Source organism: Narcine bancroftii, chromosome 9 (assembly GCF_036971445.1).
Source record: "Narcine bancroftii isolate sNarBan1 chromosome 9, sNarBan1.hap1, whole genome shotgun sequence".
Lineage (NCBI taxonomy): Eukaryota > Metazoa > Chordata > Chondrichthyes > Torpediniformes > Narcinidae > Narcine > Narcine bancroftii.
The window spans coordinates 107,549,053-107,569,833 of record NC_091477.1 but is presented as its reverse complement, the minus strand read 5'-3'; the positions used below and the strand labels follow the sequence as shown (position 1 = coordinate 107,569,833).

The window sequence follows — 20,781 nt, the reverse complement described above, 5'->3', positions numbered from 1 at the left end:
TTGAAGGTTTCAAGGGTTGACTTATGCTGCAAAATATATGGTATGTATATGTCCCGTTCCATCCATTCTTACTGGAAAGAGAGGCCTTATTTCCACATTCCAAAATCAGAATATTGCAGATGATGGTAACCTGAAAGAAAGCACAAAAGTATTTTTGTGGGCAGCATCTGAAGTTAATGTTTCAAGTCAATGACATTGCATGAATCCTGGAAAAATATCGGATTGTAGCCAATTTTTAAGTTGCAGTGGAGATAACAAAATTGGATGTCTGTTGCAGGGTGAAGTCCAGGCACAATTGAATGATGTGACTGAAAGAGGGTGGTAAAGATGTAACTAGTGGAGGTGTACATCAGACACACACAATAGAAGAGGAGTGAATGAACACAAATAAATGCGGGAAATGCGAGACAGCAATGGCTAATTGTTTGAAATTGTTGAATTTATTGTTACTTCACGATGATCATACCATGCCAAAAGACATAGAAACAGTTCCTTAAGCTTGCGTGTAAAGTTGTTGGAGCTACATACAGAGAGGAAAGCTTGGGAGTGAGATGGAGAATTAAAGAGACAGGCAACTGAAAGCTCAGGTTCATCCTTGTGGACTGAATATAAATGTTCTATAAAGTCCCCAAATTCCATTTGGTTTTCATGATGTGCAGGACATCACATTGTGAGCAGCAAATGCGATACATTAAATGGGAAATTTGCTGCTTAACCTGGCAGGACTACAACCTTCTGTGTGCCTGGGCACTTGAATTACCAAACCAGACTGTGATATAACCAGTCAGTATATTTTCCACAGTGTACCTGTAGAGGTTTTGATAAAATAGTGGACAATATACAATATCTCCTCAGACTTCTTAAAGTGGAGGCATTGGTGTGTTTTCTGCACAATTCTCTCAATGAGCTGGCTCTAGAAGAGGTCACCGATATATGGTCTCCCAAGAATTTGAATATACTAACCCTCTGCTACTCCATCCATCTATACAGACAGGTACGTGGTCCCTCATTCCCTCCTTCTTAAAATCCATAATAAACTCTTTGGTTTTGTTCCGGTTTAGAGCAAGATTGTTTTTCTGGCACCACCCAACCTAATTCTTGCTGTCCATCTGTACTCCAACTCATCATTTCCCATTATTCTGTCAACAATGTAGCTATTAATCAGTGAATTTATAGATGGTGTCAGAACCCAACTCAGCTACGCAGCCATGAATGTTGAGGGAATAGAGCAGGTGACTAAGCACATGTCTTTGAGATGCCCTTGTGTGGATGGTCATCGAGGAGGAGGTGAGGTTTCCAATCTGCATTGATTGGGGTCTGTCAATAAGGATTCAGTTGCAAAGGGATGAACAGAGTCCCAGATCCTTTAGTTCGATCATGTTTAGCTGGCTATGATGGTGTGGATAAGCGCATTTCAACTTCATGGCACCTTTTTTTTGGAGTTGTGCTAAGTGCACACACTGAAAATGGGATACTAATGTCAACTTTGAACTAATCCATTTACACAACCCACAGTTTCATTTTCCACTGAAGACAAGGAAAAATAAAACTAAGCAGAGTGTGAAAGAAACAGCCTCTACCATCATTCATTTTCTAACCAGGATGATTAGATTATGATGCGCTATGTTGTTAAAGTACAGTTATGCCCTTTAAATGCTGAATTGGGAACCTCATAGTTTATTGTCATGTGGTTTCTTGGAAATGACGTAAGCAAAGTGAAACTTACTCTGCATTGTTCAGCTGTGGCTTTATCTGTGTTTCAGAAAGAGATCAACACTGCTCCAGAACAAAACAGTTCAATCTGTCATGTAGCAGATTCAATTTGTTAAAAGAAACAGTGGCAACGTGATTGGTAAGGACATTCTTTTTCTCTCATCTTTGTTCAAGTATGATCTTTTGCCAATGTGAAACTTTTACTTTCATTTTTCTGTACAACAGAAATATTTCTGTAGGAATGTCATTTGGTTGGATTAAAAATGAAAGACTAAAAATTTAATAAATTCTTTAGAAAATCACATATAAAAGTTATTTTATACATATTTTAACATGATAGAACACCTTTCCAATGGAATTCAATTGGAAAATTGGATGGATAATTTCTCGGTGAAATTCAGCTTAGTAGCTGACTAATCCACGCACAATATTTACAATAGGTATAATGCTCATCTCTGCATAACTGACAAAAATAGGAGGAATGATATGGAGTGTATAACCACATTTATATTCTCCAGTAAGCCAAGGAGAAAAGTTTCAGTAAGTTAGAGAGGATACATGAATTATACGGTCTCGGCTGGGCACCAATTTGTTGCAGCCTGCACATTTCAATCTCAGGTCAAAGGCTCAGCATTTTTGATGCACCATTAAATGGACATCCTTTTATTAATTTAATGCTGCAATCCCACCCAGCATATGAGCACATTCCTTGTACTGGAATTACATCTGACTTTGCTTCGTAATGCTCCTGGAGGCCATGTTGTGGCTCCTGTAATCTCTGCAAACAAGTACTAACATAAACTGCAAATTCTACATTAATCAGTTCGGCAATATTTCAGCAGGGATGACGTGCAGCACCACTTGGTCCACAAAATAACGGTGATACTCTTGTTCCAAATAATAGACTCTTAGTGTATGCCCACGAGGCCTGCCCCCTTGGAGAGGGGTAGCATGTTAGATACCAATTCTCTCAAACTCCAGAGGCGTCAACTGACAATGCCAGAAAAGGTTGCCTTTCTCTTTCTTTCCCTGTCTCTCTTGCTCCCGTTCCCCACCCTGTCATGCATTTTCCCTTTGAAAATAACCTCACTCAAGAAGTTGTAAGCATTTTTATTCATCCCAAGATGGCGCTAAACTGAACCTCCCCATACAATGTAGCTCCGTGTATATGGTGTCACGCGCGCATGCTCATTTCAATAACACTCTTTCCCCCCTCAAAAAAAATGTTTTGTGCTTCCTGGTAAATAAGTATAAAGTTAAATTTAACTATCTTAACACTACAAAGAATTTAAGCACAGCTTCCACTAATCATGGTAACTATAGATCCCATGCTACTGGAAACATACAAAGTCTTAAAGTCACAGCTTAGTCTTTGAGATGTACTGAATAAAGCCTTTAAATCACTGCACATAGTCTTTTAGATGTACTGGAGGGTGTCTTTTGTTGGACTCTGGCTTTAACTTACTCTTAATTTAGTCTATGTGTAGTCTGAGTCCAGCGCGTTCTTTGAATGAAGTGATAGGAGAAGGTATTCGGTTCAACAGTCAATTTATTACACAGCACAAGAATAAAACTTAACAGAGCTCTGGGTCAGTCTGTTAGTTCATAGGTCACCTGGCAGTGAGCTACTCCCCGAGACTGACCCCTATTGTCCAGTTGGCACAGTTTATATAGGTCAATCTTATCACACAGAACAAAAGTTGTTTTCCCTGCTAGATCTTTTTGCATAAGGGTTATCACAAGTCATCTCCTGTTTTGCAGATTTCTGGGGTGTAGCATTCCCATGTTAATCCTCCAGGCCAGACTATCCTGTTGTTTAGATCTGAAATTAATTCATCCCCAGATATTTCTAATCACCATTCGGTCCCTGTCTGGCCAATTTCTGCTGTTCTCTTTAACACCTCCTCGTGCCTTAATCTTCCTCCTAGACTGGTTTTCCATTCCCTTTGATTCTTGCGGGCCATTCTTTGTTCTGATCTGGCCTGTGTCTCCTGTGCTACTTCCCACCTCCTTCAGTTGAGCATTCCTCCTAAATCGTTTTATGCATATCCTCTCCCTGTATCTTGGGAGCAGCCAATTTTGTTCAGCCAACTTTGCTCCATGCTGTGACAGCCACTTAGCCACATTCCTCTTTCCCTGACTCATGCAGTCCAAATAAACTTATTGATTAATCATTTATTTCATACTGTTTTAACCCCTAGATTCCAACACTTTCTCTCTTGGATCTTCTTGGGTATGAAGAACACCGAACCAGAGTATAACTTTTTTTGGAGCAGATAGCTTCTCCTTGTAGGCTGGCACTAGGATGGTAGTGATCAGCCATGATCTGTAAAATGGCGGTGCTGGCTCGACAGGCCGAAGGGCCTACTCCAGCTCCTATTGTCTATTGTCTACTGGTGGTACATCTGGTATTTGACTGGCATATTGATCCTGTGCAGCCCTGATGAGGGTGTCTCAGCAGCCGGTATGGGGGCTATGTCAGGGGCATAATCGTCGGGTTGTGCTAAAAACAGAACATTGAGGGATTGTCCGCAAATGGAATGGAAATGGGGTCCTCAATTGCTCTTAACTGGCCAATACGCCATTTCCACATCCTGTCCCCTGCTAGTACCAAATATGAAAATGGACTTAGTTTCTTGAGAAGTATGCCTCTTATCTATGTTTCATTATTCTCCTGGTAATCTCTTACTAATACTTGTTTTCCAATCTCCAGACATTCTGTAGGCTTACTCAGGGATGTTGAATGTTGAATATGAGGTCCGATGTTTGGGAGCACTGCAGTAAATTGGGTTCTCAAGTTGCATCCAAAACATCAGTTCTGCTGGAGTGCGTTTTGTAGAAGAGTGCAGTATTGGTCTGTATGATAACAGAAATTCCGCAATTTTATGGCTTCATGATATTTTACATGATTCATTTGCTTTCATTGCCCTTAAACACTGCACGAAGCACTCAGCTTCCCCATTAGTACTAGATTGGTAGGGTGCAGATAATATGTGTCACAAATTGTTGTTTCGCATAAACTATTTGAAAGCATCTGACACAAATTGAGGTCTATTGTTCTATGGGTAATCTATAAATGATTGTGACAGCCAATTCCATGGGTTAGCTTCGGCCTAGGGTTTTAGCCTGTTCTAACCTGGCTAGGACCTTTTCCAGATTTGATATCCCACGTGGCATCCTGGTGCAAGTGAACAATCTCAGGTGACTTTTCCCATTGTGAGGTTTTCTGTTTGAAACAGTGGTGAAAAATGTCAGAAGAAATGAAGCATGGATAAAAATGATGTTTTTGATTACATAAAGAAAAGTTTTAATCAATCAATAAATGAGATAAAGCCAATTATTATTATTGCAGCTTTCAATTTGATTGAGGCAATTACATTTTTAGATGTCAAGTTATAACTTTTAGTAGAGGTTATGTAGTCAATTGTTGGATGGATGTCATCAATAGCACTACGTATAGAAAGTTTATAATCAGGTGATAGATGGGACTTTATTCTCATTGACTTAGTTTGGCTTGAAGCTAAGGTTCCTCAATATTGTCCTCACCAAAAATTAACTTCAGACATAATGCTCAAGATATAATATGAGTTGGGATTTGTGATAGTACAGACCTATCACCAATGTATATAGTTCCAGTATCTAGAGTGTAATGACTGTGCTTACAGCGATTGGCTGAGAGCTTAGCCACGCCTACTGTCTGGGCCTTAAAGGGTTGTGTCCCTAGCCAGGTCGGATCATTCCGGACTGGTCGGCCACCTGTGAAGAGCTCCTGTCTTTTGCTAATAAAAGCCTTGGTTTTGGATCAACAAGTCTTTGGTTCTTTCGACGAGCTCTACAGGATTCAACTGCACAACCACAATGCTCAACAATATCCTCTGGTATAATACTGATTTGCCACCATGTATTGCACCATGCTGAAATAAAAGCCTATGGTATAAATGAAATTGTCTATACTGCATAATACATAATTCATTTGGAGGAGCCACATCTAATATCCTGTTTGGGCACTCTCCAATCAGATGGCATTATCATCGACTTGTCCGGTTTCTGCTAACCCACTCATACTCTCTCTGCTCCCTGTTTCATTTCCTCCAGCTCTCCACCCCTTCCCTCTCCATTCATAGAGCCACCCCCCATTTGCTGGTGAGCCCTCCCTCCCTGATGCACCTATTACCTCCTGCCTTTGGGACTGCTCTCCTTCCCCCTGTTTCCTCACCCCCCACCATTTTGTTTGGGCACCTGCCTACATTTTGTTATTCCTTGATGAAGGGTGCATGAAGTACGCTGTTTGGCCTACTAAGTTTTTCCAACATTGTCTTTTTAATTCATTTGCATGAATGTTTAATTTTTAATTTGCCCATTGAATTTTGGGACTCATTTATTTTTTGCTGATTCCATGAAACCCAGTAATAATTTATGGGGGTGACTAGCAAATTAATAATTTGTTCTTCTGTCTTGAGATGATCATTTTGACAGAATGGCAGAAGTTGATTGTTGAAGAGAAATTTTCTATGCTGCAGACTGTTGATGTTGTGTTCAGAGTAGGTTTGATGGGTTCAAAGAGAATCAAGGCTGAACACATGTTATTTAACATACATAGCACACGGGCATAGCATACAGATCAATGAGGAATTAACTTATTCAGCACCCACCACTCACAGGCACGGTATACCAAGAAACAAGGGTTTAACTTGTTCAACACCTACCATCCACAGGCATAGTATAATGAGAAATGAGGATTTAACTTCTTCAGTACCCATATCGAGAACATACACTTAAACCTGGTCTCCAGTGTAGCCCCTGCTCAGGATTAGGGAGAGGCTAATTTTAGTCAACCCCCTGGAGATGCCTTCAGCCTGGAGCTCAGCAATGGTCACAAGTAACAAATATATACATATAAATTTGGTTCCCAGCATCAACCATAGCTCGGGATCTTGGACGGGCCCTTTGGAGCTGCCTGTAGCCCGGGCTTCAGGGATGGTTTGAAAGCAATATCGCAGCTGAGGGAGAGAAAGAAAAAAGAAAGATCTCCACGTGACCTGCAAGGACCAATCATGTATCAGCCTCACCTGTGAGTGGATCCAACTATTGATTAACACCTGGAGGACCAATCACATGTCAGCTGCCTGGGCCAATCACGCATCAGCCTCACAGGTGGGCAGATCCAACAAATGAATGGCAGATGAGGTGATTTCCAACTAAACTCCAGCTGTAGAGGTCACACAATCCACTGGAAGTGCAAGTTTTGTTCATTTAAGAGCCTCCCTTTTGTTTATGCACTTCACGTGTTCACATAATTTTTCTTTTTTTAAAAATATGATGACAGTACAAAATGACTCAAGCTCCTGAAACCAATCCCTGGATCACCAACTTCACTAGATGTGTACAAGATAAATTTAACAAGAAGTGGTCGTTGAATTTCAATTACAAACTCGAAAAAGAAATAGATGTTCAGAAAAAAGAAGAAGGTTGGAAGATTTATCAAACATCATCATTTGGAAGGTAAGTATTACATATTTGAAAGCCAAAAGTACCCATGAAATTAGTTATTTTATGAAAAAAAATGTTGCATGAAATTATTGTTTACTCAATCCATTTTTGTGTAAAGCAAATGGCAATGAGATTTGAAGGAAGGTCTCCCTGATTGATAATGTTCACAATAGTAGGTGCATTAAATATATTATGGATACATTTTGAGTGAATACAAATGGTTCCCTCATCAACCTCACAAAATATCAGATGTGAAAATTGTGACATATTGTAATAACTAGCAGGATATAAAGTCATTCCTTTGCATGAGTCATTAACATTTTTTCGATGTGAATGTTCTAACAGAAATATAGGAACAGGAGTAGGCCATCCAGTTACTTGAGATGTGTCCCACCATTCACAGAGATTATGACCCAATTCTATATATCCATTCAGCAAAGATAAAAATACACAAGCAACATTTCAGGCTTGAGCCCTTCATCAAGTACCAGGCATCACTCAACTCGTGACTCCCTCATCTACTCATCCCTCCCCACCAATAACCCCACCCCCGGCACATTAACCTGTGTCTGCAGGAAGTGCCACACTTGCGCCCATACCCCCTCCCTTGCCACTATTCGGAGCCCCAAACAGTCCTTTCAAGTGAAGCAACATTTCACTTGGGAAACATTTTATCATGTGAGTGATCTATTCCATCTGGTGCTCCCTTTGTTGCCTTCTCTACATTGGAGAGACTGGATGCAGACAAGGAGACTGCTTTGCTGAGCACCTTCGCTCTGTTTGTATCAGTCCACCATGTCCACCCCCACTCCCCATACCTCCTCTCCCTGTGCCCCTTCCCCCAAACCAACAGGAGAAGTCTACCATACAAATTGCTCCTCTTCTAGCCTGTGCTGATCTGTACTGTGGGACCCTAGGAATACACACACAGCATCACCACACCAGATTTTAGATTTATTGTCAGAATACATAAATGACATCACATCCAACCCTGAGATTCCTTTTTCCTGTGGGTGCAGCAGAATTACCACTAATTGGTAGTGCAAAAATTAAACTGTACCCAACAAAATTCAATCTACAATACAGAGAGAACAAAAAGAAAATCAATGAAGTCCACAAGTAGGAGTCCTTAAATGAGTCTCTGATTAAGTTTGTTGTTGAGGAGTCTGATGGTGGAGGGGGGAGCAGCTGTTCCTGAACCTGGTGGTGTGAGTCTTGTGGCACCTGTCCCTCTTTCTTGATGGCAGCAGTGATAACAGAGCATGTGCTAGGTGGTGAGGGTCTTTGATTATTGATACTGCTCTCCAACAGTAGCACTCCCTGTAGGGGTGCTCAGTAGTGGGGAGGGTTTTGCCTATGATGTTCTGGGTTCTGTCCTTTTTGAGGGATTTACACTCAGGGTATTGAGTGATGCAGTCAGTCAGCCTACTTTCTACCACACCTCGATAGAAATTTTCCAGGGTTTCTGATGTCATACCAAACCTCCACAAACTTCAGACTGTGGCACCTGCATCACGGCTCTGCCACAAGCAGCAGAGTGTCTTCCACCTACTCCGACCCCACTCAATGATGCTACAGGAGCTGCTTGTACGGACTCTTTAATCAAAATGTTTTGGTAATGACATGATTTTTACACTCCCCTCACCACTTAACCACCTCACTTCCAATGATCCTGCAGTAACTGGTTTCTTTTTCCCTTCCATACAATTTGGCACTCAAACATCTTGACTCTTCCAGTGTCCACAAAGGTAACACGCCTTGATTATGTGGGGCACCAAGTTCAGTCAGCATCAGTCCAAGCAATCAAAGGGAACGCGAGCAGGAATAGCATACTGGCACGAGACAGCCAACATTTTACAGCCCAGCAATGGAGTGCTCATAATGTGTGCCTGCCGGGTCGACCACTGGCTTCCCACAGGATGGCACAGCAATGACCATCTGGGATACCTGCCTCCAAATGGTGGAGGAGCACCCAGTAGGTGCACCCATTGGCCACCATGGTAGAAACACTTGCCAAAAAAGGGCTGTGGTTCTTCAGATTGAGGAAATGCCAGATAACCTTGAACTACCTGTTCACAGCGAAAGGGGGTACATGTGCTTTTGTCAATGAGTCGTGTTCCACATATATCATGGGCACGTTGTTAAGACCACATATGAGAGCCAGTAATTGACAAAAATAAAAACAAACAGATAGGAGGCCAGTTCTCAGAGCTTGACACTCTATGGAGAGAACAATGAACCTTTCGGTCTGTGGGGAGTTGGTAGGCCATTGGCATTTTCTGAATCAATACATTCACCCTTCTGTTGTGCTTGTCTGTTTATTCACCAGGCACTTGCATTGTCGCATTGTCGCAACCTTGTGTAACAATGTGTTTACCTTTTATACTGTGTTTTGTGATTGAGAGTATTGTATCAAGGACAAAATCCTTGTTGTGATCCCTTTATGTGTGTTTTAATACCTTGTTCAGCCTGTGTCCAGACTCGTTGCTCTTTGACCCCATCAAACTTTTCCCTCCTCACACAACTGGACAATTTATTTCAAAAGGTTAACTTCCTGAAAAAGAATGGGGATTATGATAGGCAACTTTAAGTTGAACACAAAGATAATTTCAGGTTTGCTGTATCACGTAGGAAAACATTAAATTAACTTTTATTGAATTTAGCATGTTTAATCACATAATGATGCTGACACATTGTTCTAATTCATCTGACATAAAATGTTTTGCCACAAATTTCCATTTGTACTCAGCATCTGATGCCTCTCATGTCAGTGTCCAACAATAGTGGGCCAGCATTGATAGATTCCAGTTGCCCTGACACTACTTTTCCATGGTCACAAATGTGAAACCTTTCACCATGTTCGTCACTGACTGAACCAAGATCAGCAGCATGAGTGCATGGCCAGGCATACTCGGACTGACCAAAACAGCTTGCTTTGTGGGCAATATTCTAGTAGAATATTGAAATTTAAAATATGGTGATAATCACAAAAAATACATTATATCTAAAAATAGCATGTGATAGGAAACATGTAAGTTGATTTTCATGATCAGCAGCCAAAAGTCCATAAAATACATCCAAAAGTGTTCAGGAAGAAAAGTTTTTGTTGTCGAATGTTATTTTTTTTTAAATCCAGCTTCAGATCTTTTACTTGATGGTTAGATGCATATTGTACAGATCTGAGCTCATCCTATGTTCACCTTGTCTATAATCGGATAACACTGCTAAATGTGTGGAACACTAAAACCCCTAGGACTACTAAGCTAGAGGACAAAATCGTGAAGATACTGTGAAAATATTACTTAATGAAGGCAAAGATCCCCAACACCAAGCTGAAGCCTGCCACTAAAACTTGGAAAATAGGCAATCAGAAATTGTGTACAATTCAAGAAAGAGATAATCATAAACAGAGAGCAAGGATGTAGAACCATGCTAAGCGTGCCAGCATTTGTGCAAGACTCAAAGCGAAACCATCCAGGGCCACCCCCTTCCCCCTGATTATTTTACTTGCAAATGTACCATCTCTGCAAAATGAGGTGGATTTCCTGCAGCTCCATCTGAACCAAGGCAAATGAAGGGCCCCGCTGAACTCTGGTAATAATTGTCAATTACAGAAATGTGGCTCCAGAACCCCACTATGGATTCGGCCATCTACCTAACAATATGTTTGTTGTGATTGTTGTGTACTGGGTAATGTGTGTTTTTGTGTGTGTCCCATGCTCTGGAGAGATGCTGTTTTGTCAGGTTGTATATGTACAATCAGATGGTAGTAAACTTGAAAATGTTCTTAATACACTCAGGCACAGACTGTTCCAACCAAGAAATTACAAGGTCTTAACAACATTAACTATTTCCTTCTATCTTCAACAGATTTAACTGCCCTTGCTGCTCAAATTCATGGTCTTCAGCCCGCACCATTCTGTTGTTTCATTACCGACTGAAAAAGAAAGGATTAGTTTTGCTTCGTCTCTTCCGACAGCAATGCCGAGAATGCGGAAACCCTACAATGTTAAAACCTCAAGTTGATTCAACCCAAATAAACCAAGTGTTTGACAGACTTGTAGAAAAAATCCTCAAAAATTGCTACCATAAAAATAATGTGAATGAAAATTCGAGACCTCTGATCCCTCGGAAGACGAAACCTCATGAAGTATCACTCTGTGAAGCCTGTAGATTGGGTATCTGCAGCTTCTAAATTAATAATGCTTACAAAATTATATCATCAAATAAATTTTAGATAGAAATTCTGTGTCTTCCAAATGGTAGGCAGCGAACATAATGAAAAATTCTGCTGGTAGGTTACTGCTCAAGTTCATAAAAAAAATTGCATAATTGCAACATGATATCTTGAAAAAGAACTGCAACAAATCACCATAATAAAGCATAAGCATTTCTTCTTTCTTTCTGAATTCTTTTCAGCAGTTAGGATGATAAAATTAAGCAATCTGAAAACATTTCAGTAAAAGTGTCCAATCATCAAACTGAATTGTATTTGCCTCAGAAAGTGGTCTGGCAATGGATTCTCACTGCACTGCAGCCCATGCAGTCTGATACATGCTTAATTAATTTGGGTGTCATTGTTTGTTCATGCGTCATCACTTCCAGAAGTGAGAAAAGTACTTGCTTATTTTGAGTGTTACAAGATTCATCCAGCAACCACAAAGAAGGCATGTCACACAGGGGTAAAGATGAACAATTACTTTATTAACAAAAATTCACTTTCAAACTTTAATTCAAAATTCCCCCCTTTTATAACAATGCCCACTGGTTACTATGCAAATTTCTATAACAGTATAAAACTAATAAATTCCCCAGCCTAAATATAACATATTAAAGTCTAAGTTATATTTCCAACCACCCCACAGAAAAACTTAGACACAAAACAAACACAACGCAGAGAGAGAGAGAGAGAGAGAGAGAGAGAGAGCACAAAATTCGAAGTTGTAATCTTGTGTTGCTTGCAGAGAGAGGAACAATGGCCTGGTCCAGATCCTTCTGGCTGCCTTCGGAATGTTCATACCTTTTAAAATGCCCAACATTCTAAACTGCCTCCCAGACAATGACTCTGGTTGGGCCTCCTTCCACTTCACAGCCACACGCAGTGGTGGACTGTCTTTCAAGTCCAGAAATTTCTAGATCTTCTGCACTTGCCCAGTCTGTCTCCCATTCTCTCAGCAGTCCACCTTCACCTTGGCTGTCTAAGGCAACCTGTCACATTCCAACACAAAACCACACAACACATAGGCCAATGCACAACACAGAACTCTGTAACATGAGACATAGTGAGACTTGTCAGAGGTCAGTTTTGTACACAAGGGCAATTCATTTTGCAGATGTTGACTGTAAGACATCCTCTCATGGACAAAATGTCAATGGCTTGAAGCCTGCATTCTGAATTTGCACTGATACAAATTTCACCTGTGTACTATAATTGCCTGCTGAGGTTGTGGCAACATTGATTCTGGAATTGCAGCAAAATAGATTTATCCTTTTTCCATTACTCCCTCAAAATGTGTACCACTTTCAATATCTCAGGAGCACTGGCTTTGGTTAATATAGGAGAGGGGTGTTTGAAGATCAAGATCTCAAACCTGGTACAAAACGCATGGTGAGTCAACATGGTTTTGTGAGGGGCAGGTTATGTCTTACTAATTTAATTGAGATTGAGGAGGTGACAAAAATGGTTGATGTGAGTAGAGCAGTGGATGTAGTCCACAATTTATGGACTTCAGTAAAGTGTTTGACAAGGTCTATAATGGTACACAGATTCAGAATGTGCTGATGTATGGGATCCATGGTAAGTTAATAGCATGGACATTAAAAAAAAGGCTAGCTATTAGAAGACAGAGGTTGATGGTAGAAGACTGTTATTCAGGTTGAAGGTCTATGACCAATGGTGTTGAGACTCCTGTTGTTCGTGATCTATATAGATGACTTAGATGAAAAAAAAGGAGGTGGGTTAGTAAATTTACAGCTGATACCAAGAGTTATTAAAGAATACAACAGGATATAGATGGGTTTCATATATAGGCAGAGAAATGGCAGATGAATTTAATCTGGACAAATGTGAGATATTTGTGCTTTACAGTTAATGGGAGTAAGTACTAATGTGCAGGAGGATCTGAGGGCCCAGGATCATTGCTCATTAAAAGGGCCCAAACAAAGAAAGGCATATGGTAGGCAAGACATTGAGCATAAAAGTAAGGAAATTATATTGCAGCTATATAAAATTTTGGATAGGCCACTCTTGGAATACTGTGCGCAATTCTGGTCGTCCCATTACAGGAAGGAAGTAGAGACTTTGGAAAAGATGCAAAAGAGGTTTACCAAGATGTTGCTTGGTTTACGGGGTATGAGTTATGGCGAGAGATTGGATAAAGTTCAATTGTTTTCTCTGAAGCATAGGAGGCTGAGGAGAGGCATGATAGAGATGTATAAAATCATGAGGAATATTGATAAAATGGACAGTCAGAATCTTTTCCCCATAGCGTAAGTGTCACACACATGGTTAAGATGAGGGGGAGTAAGTTTAAGGGAGTTGAGCGGGGCACATATTTACACATAATGGTTGTTGCCTGGAACAGGCTGGCAGTAGTACAGGTACTAGTGGAAGCAGTTACAATAGTAGCATTTAAACGGCTTTAGATTTACACCGGTTTATGAAAGGAATTAAGGGATATCTATCATCCAAGTAGCAGAGTTTAGTTTGATTTAGACATCATATTTGGAACTGCCACATGGGCCAATGGGCATGTTCTTTACTATACTGTGTTCTATGTAATATCACCTCTCATTGATCAATGCTGTGTGGTTGGAAACAAGATTTTGCTCAAAATATAACTAAAACAATGCCGGCACAACTTTGTTTGTTTAGCTGCTAAATTCCAATGTCTGCTCTTTTAATTATCATAGAAAAAAATATTAAAAAATCAAAATAAATGGATGTGAGAAGCCAAACATTTTTTTATTCAATTATATTTTTAAAATATTGAAAAGTACATTTATCCTGACTTGATCATTATGAATAAAAGATTATGAAATGCTCAATATACTCATCAGATTATTTTGAAGGAATACGTGTTTTGGATCTAAAGCCAAGCATTCAGAGAACAGCACACATTCCCATTTTATATTTCTACCATCTGCAACATTTTTTTATTTCAGATGTATCTATTCAATCTTACCCGTAAAGCTTTCAAGGCCATGATTGCCAAGGCAGCAATGCATGCCGTTGATGAATCCATGCTGCTTAAAGTAGAGACCGACGTCTCCGACTGCGCCCTGGCTGCCATGCTGAACCAAGCAGACGGGCCAGTGGCATTTTTCTCCCGAACCTTTCAGGTCCCCAAACTCAGGCACTCCGCCGTTGAGAAGGAGCCACAGGCATAGTGAAGCCCGTGCACCACTGGAGGCACTATTTGGCTGGCAGACCTTTCACCCTGCTGACAGACCAGAGAGCCATGGCTTGCTTTTATGTTTAATAATAAACAGTGGGGGAAAATCAAAATGACAAGATCATGAGGTGGAGAATTGAGCTGTCCACCTATAATTATGTGCACACACATTTTGCAACTAGCACACAAAGAAAATTAAGGTGCGCACAAAAAGTGTTACAGTACCTAAAATAATGTAGCAATTAATTATTATACTTATTGAAAATAATTTCTTAGCTAACTGTTTCTGCAAACTAGTCAGTCAGTTAAACAAGTAGTTAATTGTATTAGTATTATATTAAAACATGCTAATACCGTTTTATTAACCATGAGAGATGGGCTGTGCCAAAATTATTTTGAAACAATTTCAATTTTACCTTTGCACAAGCATTCAGTCTGCACACAGGAAAAAAAATTGCACAACATAAGATTTTTGTGTATACTGACTACTAAAAATTAGAGGGAACATTGCTGAACAGTTTAACTGTTGATGTTACAGTAGTTTATTGGTTTGCTCACATATTACAGTAGGCATTTCATTCCAATATTCCTCCACAACTCTGTGAAAACAGATCATGGTCCAAGTTTCCACCTTAATTATTATGATGAAATGTGTAAATCAGTAGATAGTTATTAAAATTAACTGAATCCTTGCAAATCAAAAAAACACACTTCCCCTTGACTTCTGTGAAAAAGTATTCATTTTCCCATGTCTGAAATTTTCAACACTCCTGTGCTATTTTCCAATTTTTTTTGGTTCCACCATATTTAATCAACTGAGTTAAATGTTATTTTTTAACTGTGGTAAATGTTTTCTTCAACGAGCAACATTTCAACAATTGGTCTAGTAGTTGTTCAAAATAGCAGCGATATCTAATATTGAAATTAAAAAGGACAATCCACAAACAGTGCAATTTATTGTTAGACACTATGTTCTACTGGGGCATATTCTATTTTATTTTTGAAATTCATCCTGGGCCACCTTATTTTTTAAATTTTTTAGACCAGTAGCATTCAAACTGCCCCCCAAACTCACATTCCACTTAAGCACCTTGGTGCTCTTGACTACTTACACCGTTGAGGTAGTCAAGAGTACCAAATTCCTTGGGGTGCACCTAGCGGAGAATCTCTCCTGGTCCCCCTACACCAGCTCCATTGCTAGAAAGGCCCAACAACATCATTACTTCCTGCAGAGGTTGAGGAAAGTTCAGTTTCCACCCTCCACCCTCACTACATCACCACCCTAACTTCATCACCACCTGGTTCGGGAACTGTACCATCCCAGAACACACGTTCCTGCCGTGGATAGTAAAGACTGCTGAAGGGATCACTGGGGTCTCTCTCCCTGCCATGATGGAAATTTATAATGGCTGCTGTTTGCAGAAAGGCATATTGTTGTACTGACAATAACCACAACGGCAGTGCGAGTATAAGACAGCTTTAATAAACTAATATGTACACTAAGAGGTCTTATCTTTCTGCAAGACAAACCTGGAAGGCTAGACAGTAGCTCTGGACTGTTTGATTATATATCACCACATTCACCCCCCCTTAAAAAATTGTTATCCCCTCCCCACCCCCGTCCTCCTTCCCTTGTTTGTAAGTTCATAAGTCCAAAATTTTTCGTGGCTTCCATTGCCTTCTGGACCTCCTCTGTAGTGGTATAGGGGTGGAGAGTGCAGTCTGCCTTTTGGCGTTTCTTGGTGGAGGTGTGGGAGTGGGAAGTACTGGTTGGTCATGTGGCCATGTGGGCTGGGGATCCTCTTGTATGGGATTAGGTCCTGCCATCAAGTCTAGGGTGGTGATATTTTGTGGGACAGGCGTACCCAGGGTCCTGATTTCCGGGGTGGGTGGTCTAGTCCTCTGGGGTGACTCGATGGACAACTGTTCTAGTGACTGCTGCTGCGCTCCTTGTTGATCTGTAGACGTCTGTGTTTCCTCCGTGTTCGCACATCCGGCCGGCGCAAGATCCCTGGTGGCCACCGACTCTTCTCTTCCATCTGGGAATGTGACGAAGGCGTACTGAGGGTTTGCGTGCCTCAACTCCACTTGATCCACCAGCGGGGGTCTGCAGTGCTTCCGGAGAACAGGTTCTGGTGTCATCATCCACTTAGGCAGCACTGTGCCCGTCGTGGGTTTTCTTGTGAAAGAAAAGATACGTACATGTGGGATCATGTTAGTGGCAGTACACAAAAAAGAACGTATAGCATGTAGGAGTTCTGGCAACACTTCTTGCCAACTAGTAACAGGCAAGTCTTTTGCTTTTAAAGTCAAGAGGACCGTTTTCCAGATAGTGGCATTTTCCCTTTCGACTTGTCCATTCCCCCGGGATTGTAACTTGTAGTGTGGCTGGTAGCAATCCCTCTCTCGTACAGGTACTGCTGTACTTCTGTGCTCATGAATGCAGCTCCCCTGTCTGTGTGTATGTAGTTCGGGAACCCAAATATGCTGAAGATGGGTTGGAGGCATTTTATAACAGTGGTTGCTGATACATCAGAACACGGGATTGCGAAGGGGAAATGGGAATATTCATCTATTACGTTTAAGAAATAGACATTTCTATTATTGGATGGGAGCGGGCCTTTAAAATTGAGGCTGAGATGCTCAAAAGGTTTGGTAGCTTTTATCAGGGTGGCTTTGTCTGGCCGATAAAATTGCTGTTTGCATTCAGCACAGATGGGGCAGCTCTTGTTCACTGACCCTCTACCGAAAATGGGAGGTTTTGTGTTTTAATGAAGTGAAACAGTCTAGCGACCCCCTCCCCCTCCCCCTGGGTGGCCCAGCTCATTGTGCAAGCTCTGCAACTGGGACGTGTGGTTAAGGATGGCACAAGTGACTCTGGACTGCGCATCTGGGGGCCAGTTGAGTCTCCCGGGGTGGCATAGAATGTCATAGTTAAATGTAGACAATTCTATCCGCCAGCGCAGGATTTTGTCATTCTTAGTTCTCCCCTGTTCTGGTTATCGAACATAAAAGCCACAGACTGTTGGTCCGTGACAAGGGTGAAGTGTTTGGACGCCAGATAATGTCGCCAGTGCCTTACTGCTTCCACAATGGCTAGGTCCTCCTTCTCTATTGCTGAGTGTCTTACTTCTGACCCCTGTAGTATGGGCTGGGTCTGGACAGATTTCCCTGTTCTGCACTATGTAGCCCAGGATTGGCAACTTCCTGGCGCTAAAGATGCTTTTGTCCCTGTTGAATGTTAGGTTCCATTCCTCGGCTACCTGGAAGAAGCATTTTAAATTCGTGTCATGATCTTCCTGAGTGTGGCCATAGATTGTCACGTTGTCTAAGGAGGGGAACACTGCTTTCAGTTGGAACTCATCTACTATTCGGTCTATTTCTCTCTGAAACAGGGACACTCCATTGATGACACCGAAGGGAAGTCGCAGAAATTGATACAGCCTGCCGTCTGCCTCAAATGCCGTGTAAATGCGATCGCTGTTTCTAATGGGCAGTTGGTGGTATACTGCCTTCAGGTCTATGGTGGAGAACACCTTATACTGCGCAATGTTGTTGACCATGTCTGCTATGCGTGGCAGGGTGCAGGCATCTAGCTGTGTAAATTTGTTGATTGTCTGGCTGTAATCCACTACTATGCGCAGTTTTTCTCCTGACTTTACTACAACCACCTGGGCTCTCCAGGGGCTGGTGCTCTGCTCTATGATGCCCTCCTGTAGTAGCCTGCGGACCTCTTTCCTAATGAAGGCTCTATCCCTCGGGCTGCACCTCCTGCTCTTTGTGGCTATTGGTGTGCATTCTGGGGTCAGATGTGTGAACAGTGGAGGGGATTCTATGTTCAGGACAGACAGGCTGCAGTGTTGTTTCTTCGTAAGGCGTAGTGGGGGGTGAGGCCCGTTGTGCACTATTGTAATGCTTTCTAACTGGCACTGAAAATCTAACCCCAATAGTACTGGGGCACAGAGGTGAGGGAGTACTAGTAATTTGAACCCTTCGATTTTGTGCCCTGTATTTCTAGAGTAACCCTGCAAAACTGTTTTACCTCAGCTGCAAGGCTGCTGGCTGCTAACAGGATCTGGTGCTCACTTGGGCATGTGGGGAGGGCAAGGCAGTTGACTAACCCCGGTCAATAAAACTTTCAGTGCTTCCATTAACTATTAAGCAATTTACCCTCACATCATTAATTTTGATGCACACAGTGGAAACTGAGAGTGAACAATGGTCCACATCTTGATTAAGCCATCAGAGGAAACTGTAAAAACGGGTACTGTCTTGACATTTAAAAGACAAGACAGATTTATGGATATGGATAGTTTAGGATATGGACCAAATGCGGGCATGTGGAATTATTCCAAATGCCAACTTGGTCGGCATGGACAAATGGGGCCAAAGAGGCTGTTTTGTGCTGTACGACCCTCTAATCTTTTTCTCATTTGTCATCTCAATGGTCCCTTATGGTTCTGAGAATCCTCCTCTTTTTTTTTGTTTGCTCCTTGAGACGCTATCAATTAGATCAGACTGACCAGAGGTTATTTATAGGCTTTAATCGCTAATAAACACGGGCATCTCTTACATTCTGTTGGCCCGATTCCAAGGCAGTACTGAGGGAGGGGATTAGGGAGTATCCTGAAAGGGAAGGAGTTACAGTATCGGGGCGGGCCGACCATTACATTGACTGTATTACAGTGTTTCACCACACTCCCCTTTTCCTTCTTTCTCTTTATACTTGCTTATGGAGTTAACTTTTCCAATACTGTCTGTCAAACATTTTAAGACAAAACAGCTAATGCAAGAAACCTTGAATAAAGTTCTATAAATAAGCATTAAACCCTACAAGGCGATGCATTAACTAGGTTTCTCTCTCTCCAAGGCGATGCATTAACTAAGTTTCTCTCTCTCCAAGGCGATGCATTAACTAGGTTTCTCTCTCTCCAAGGCGATGCATTAACTAAGTTTCTCTCTCTCCAAGGCGATGCATTAACTAGGTTTCTCTCTCTCCAAGGCGATGCATTAACTAAGTTTCTCTCTCTCCAAGGCGATGCATTAACTAAGTTTCTCTCTCTCCAAGGCGATGCATTAACTAAGTTTCTCTCTCTCCAAGGCGATGCATTAACTAGGTTTCTCTCTCTCCAAGGCGATGCATTAACTAAGTTTCTCTCTCTCCAAGGCGATGCATTAACTAAGTTTCTCTCTCTCCAAGGCGATGCATTAACTAGGTTTCTCTCTCTCCAAGGCGATGCATTAACTAAGTTTCTCTCTCTCCAAGGCGATGCATTAACTAGGTTTCTCTCTCTCCAAGGCGATGCATTAACTAAGTTTCTCTCTCTCCAAGGCGATGCATTAACTAAATTTCTCTCTCTCCAAGGCGATGCATTAACTAAGTTTCTCTCTCTCCAAGGCGATGCATTAACTAGGTTTCTCTCTCTCCAAGGCGATGCATTAACTAAGTTTCTCTCTCTCCAAGGCGATGCATTAACTAAGTTTCTCTCTCTCCAAGGCGATGCATTAACTAAGTTTCTCTCTCTCCAAGGCGATGCATTAACTAGGTTTCTCTCTCTCCAAGGCGATGCATTAACTAAGTTTCTCTCTCTCCAAGGCGATGCATTAACTAAGTTTCTCTCTCTCCAAGGCGATGCATTAACTAGGTTTCTCTCTCTCCAAGGCGATGCATTAACTAAGTTTCTCTCTCTCCAAGGCGATGCATTAACTAGGTTTCTCTCTCTCCAAGGCGATGCATTAACTAAGTTTCTCTCTCTCCAAGGCGATGCATTAACTAGGTTTCTCTCTCTCCAAGGCGATGCATTAACTAAGTTTCTCTCTCTCCTACAAGGCGATGCATTAACTAAGTTTCTCTCTCTCCAAGGCGATGCATTAACTAGGTTTCTGTCTGGCGTGCTGAATGTTTCCAGCACCTTTGTTTTTAACACTCTCTCCTCACTTTTGACTTCTAAATCAATGGACAAAAACAAAACAAAAAATCTAAAGAATCGAAACAAAAATGAACAAACAAAAAGCAGTAACCTATTGCAAACTCCTATGCACTATTCCAAACTTCCAGTCTAAAGCCGCATGCGCAACACTGTTGGGGTGGCTGGGCCGCGGTGCATAGTGGGAAATGTAGTTTTAGGGATTAATTTCCTCTCCCAGAATCCCCAATAGTCGGTGCATTATGGAGCGACCGGAC

General features: G+C 41.5%; 1 protein-coding gene across 2 annotated transcripts; it reads left to right on the top strand.

The window, feature by feature from the left end:
• The first annotated feature begins 1,726 nt into the window (after positions 1 to 1,726).
• Positions 1,727 to 14,239, top strand: LOC138742597 (receptor-transporting protein 3-like). Of its 2 annotated transcripts, XM_069897225.1 has the most exons (3): positions 1,727 to 1,852; positions 7,040 to 7,215; positions 11,074 to 14,239. In XM_069897225.1, exons 2-3 carry the CDS (start codon positions 7,046 to 7,048, stop codon positions 11,396 to 11,398), a joined length of 495 nt encoding a protein of 164 aa, XP_069753326.1. In that variant the 5' UTR covers positions 1,727 to 1,852; positions 7,040 to 7,045; the 3' UTR covers positions 11,399 to 14,239. The 2 variants fall into 2 exon arrangements, 1 of the variants encoding a protein (XP_069753326.1); XR_011344278.1 differs by lacking the exon at positions 7,040 to 7,215 and having other exon boundaries at positions 11,074 to 11,162.
• Positions 14,240 to 20,781: the final 6,542 nt, after the last annotated feature.

Excerpts from the sequence above, each read along its gene's own strand:
- LOC138742597 (XM_069897225.1), top strand. The coding sequence starts at position 7,046 with ATGACTCAAGCTCCTGAAACCAATCCCTGGATCACCAACTTCACTAGA. Across the intron at positions 7,216-11,073 it reads CAAACATCATCATTTGGAAG|ATTTAACTGCCCTTGCTGCT; the intron begins GTAAGTATTACA and ends TATCTTCAACAG.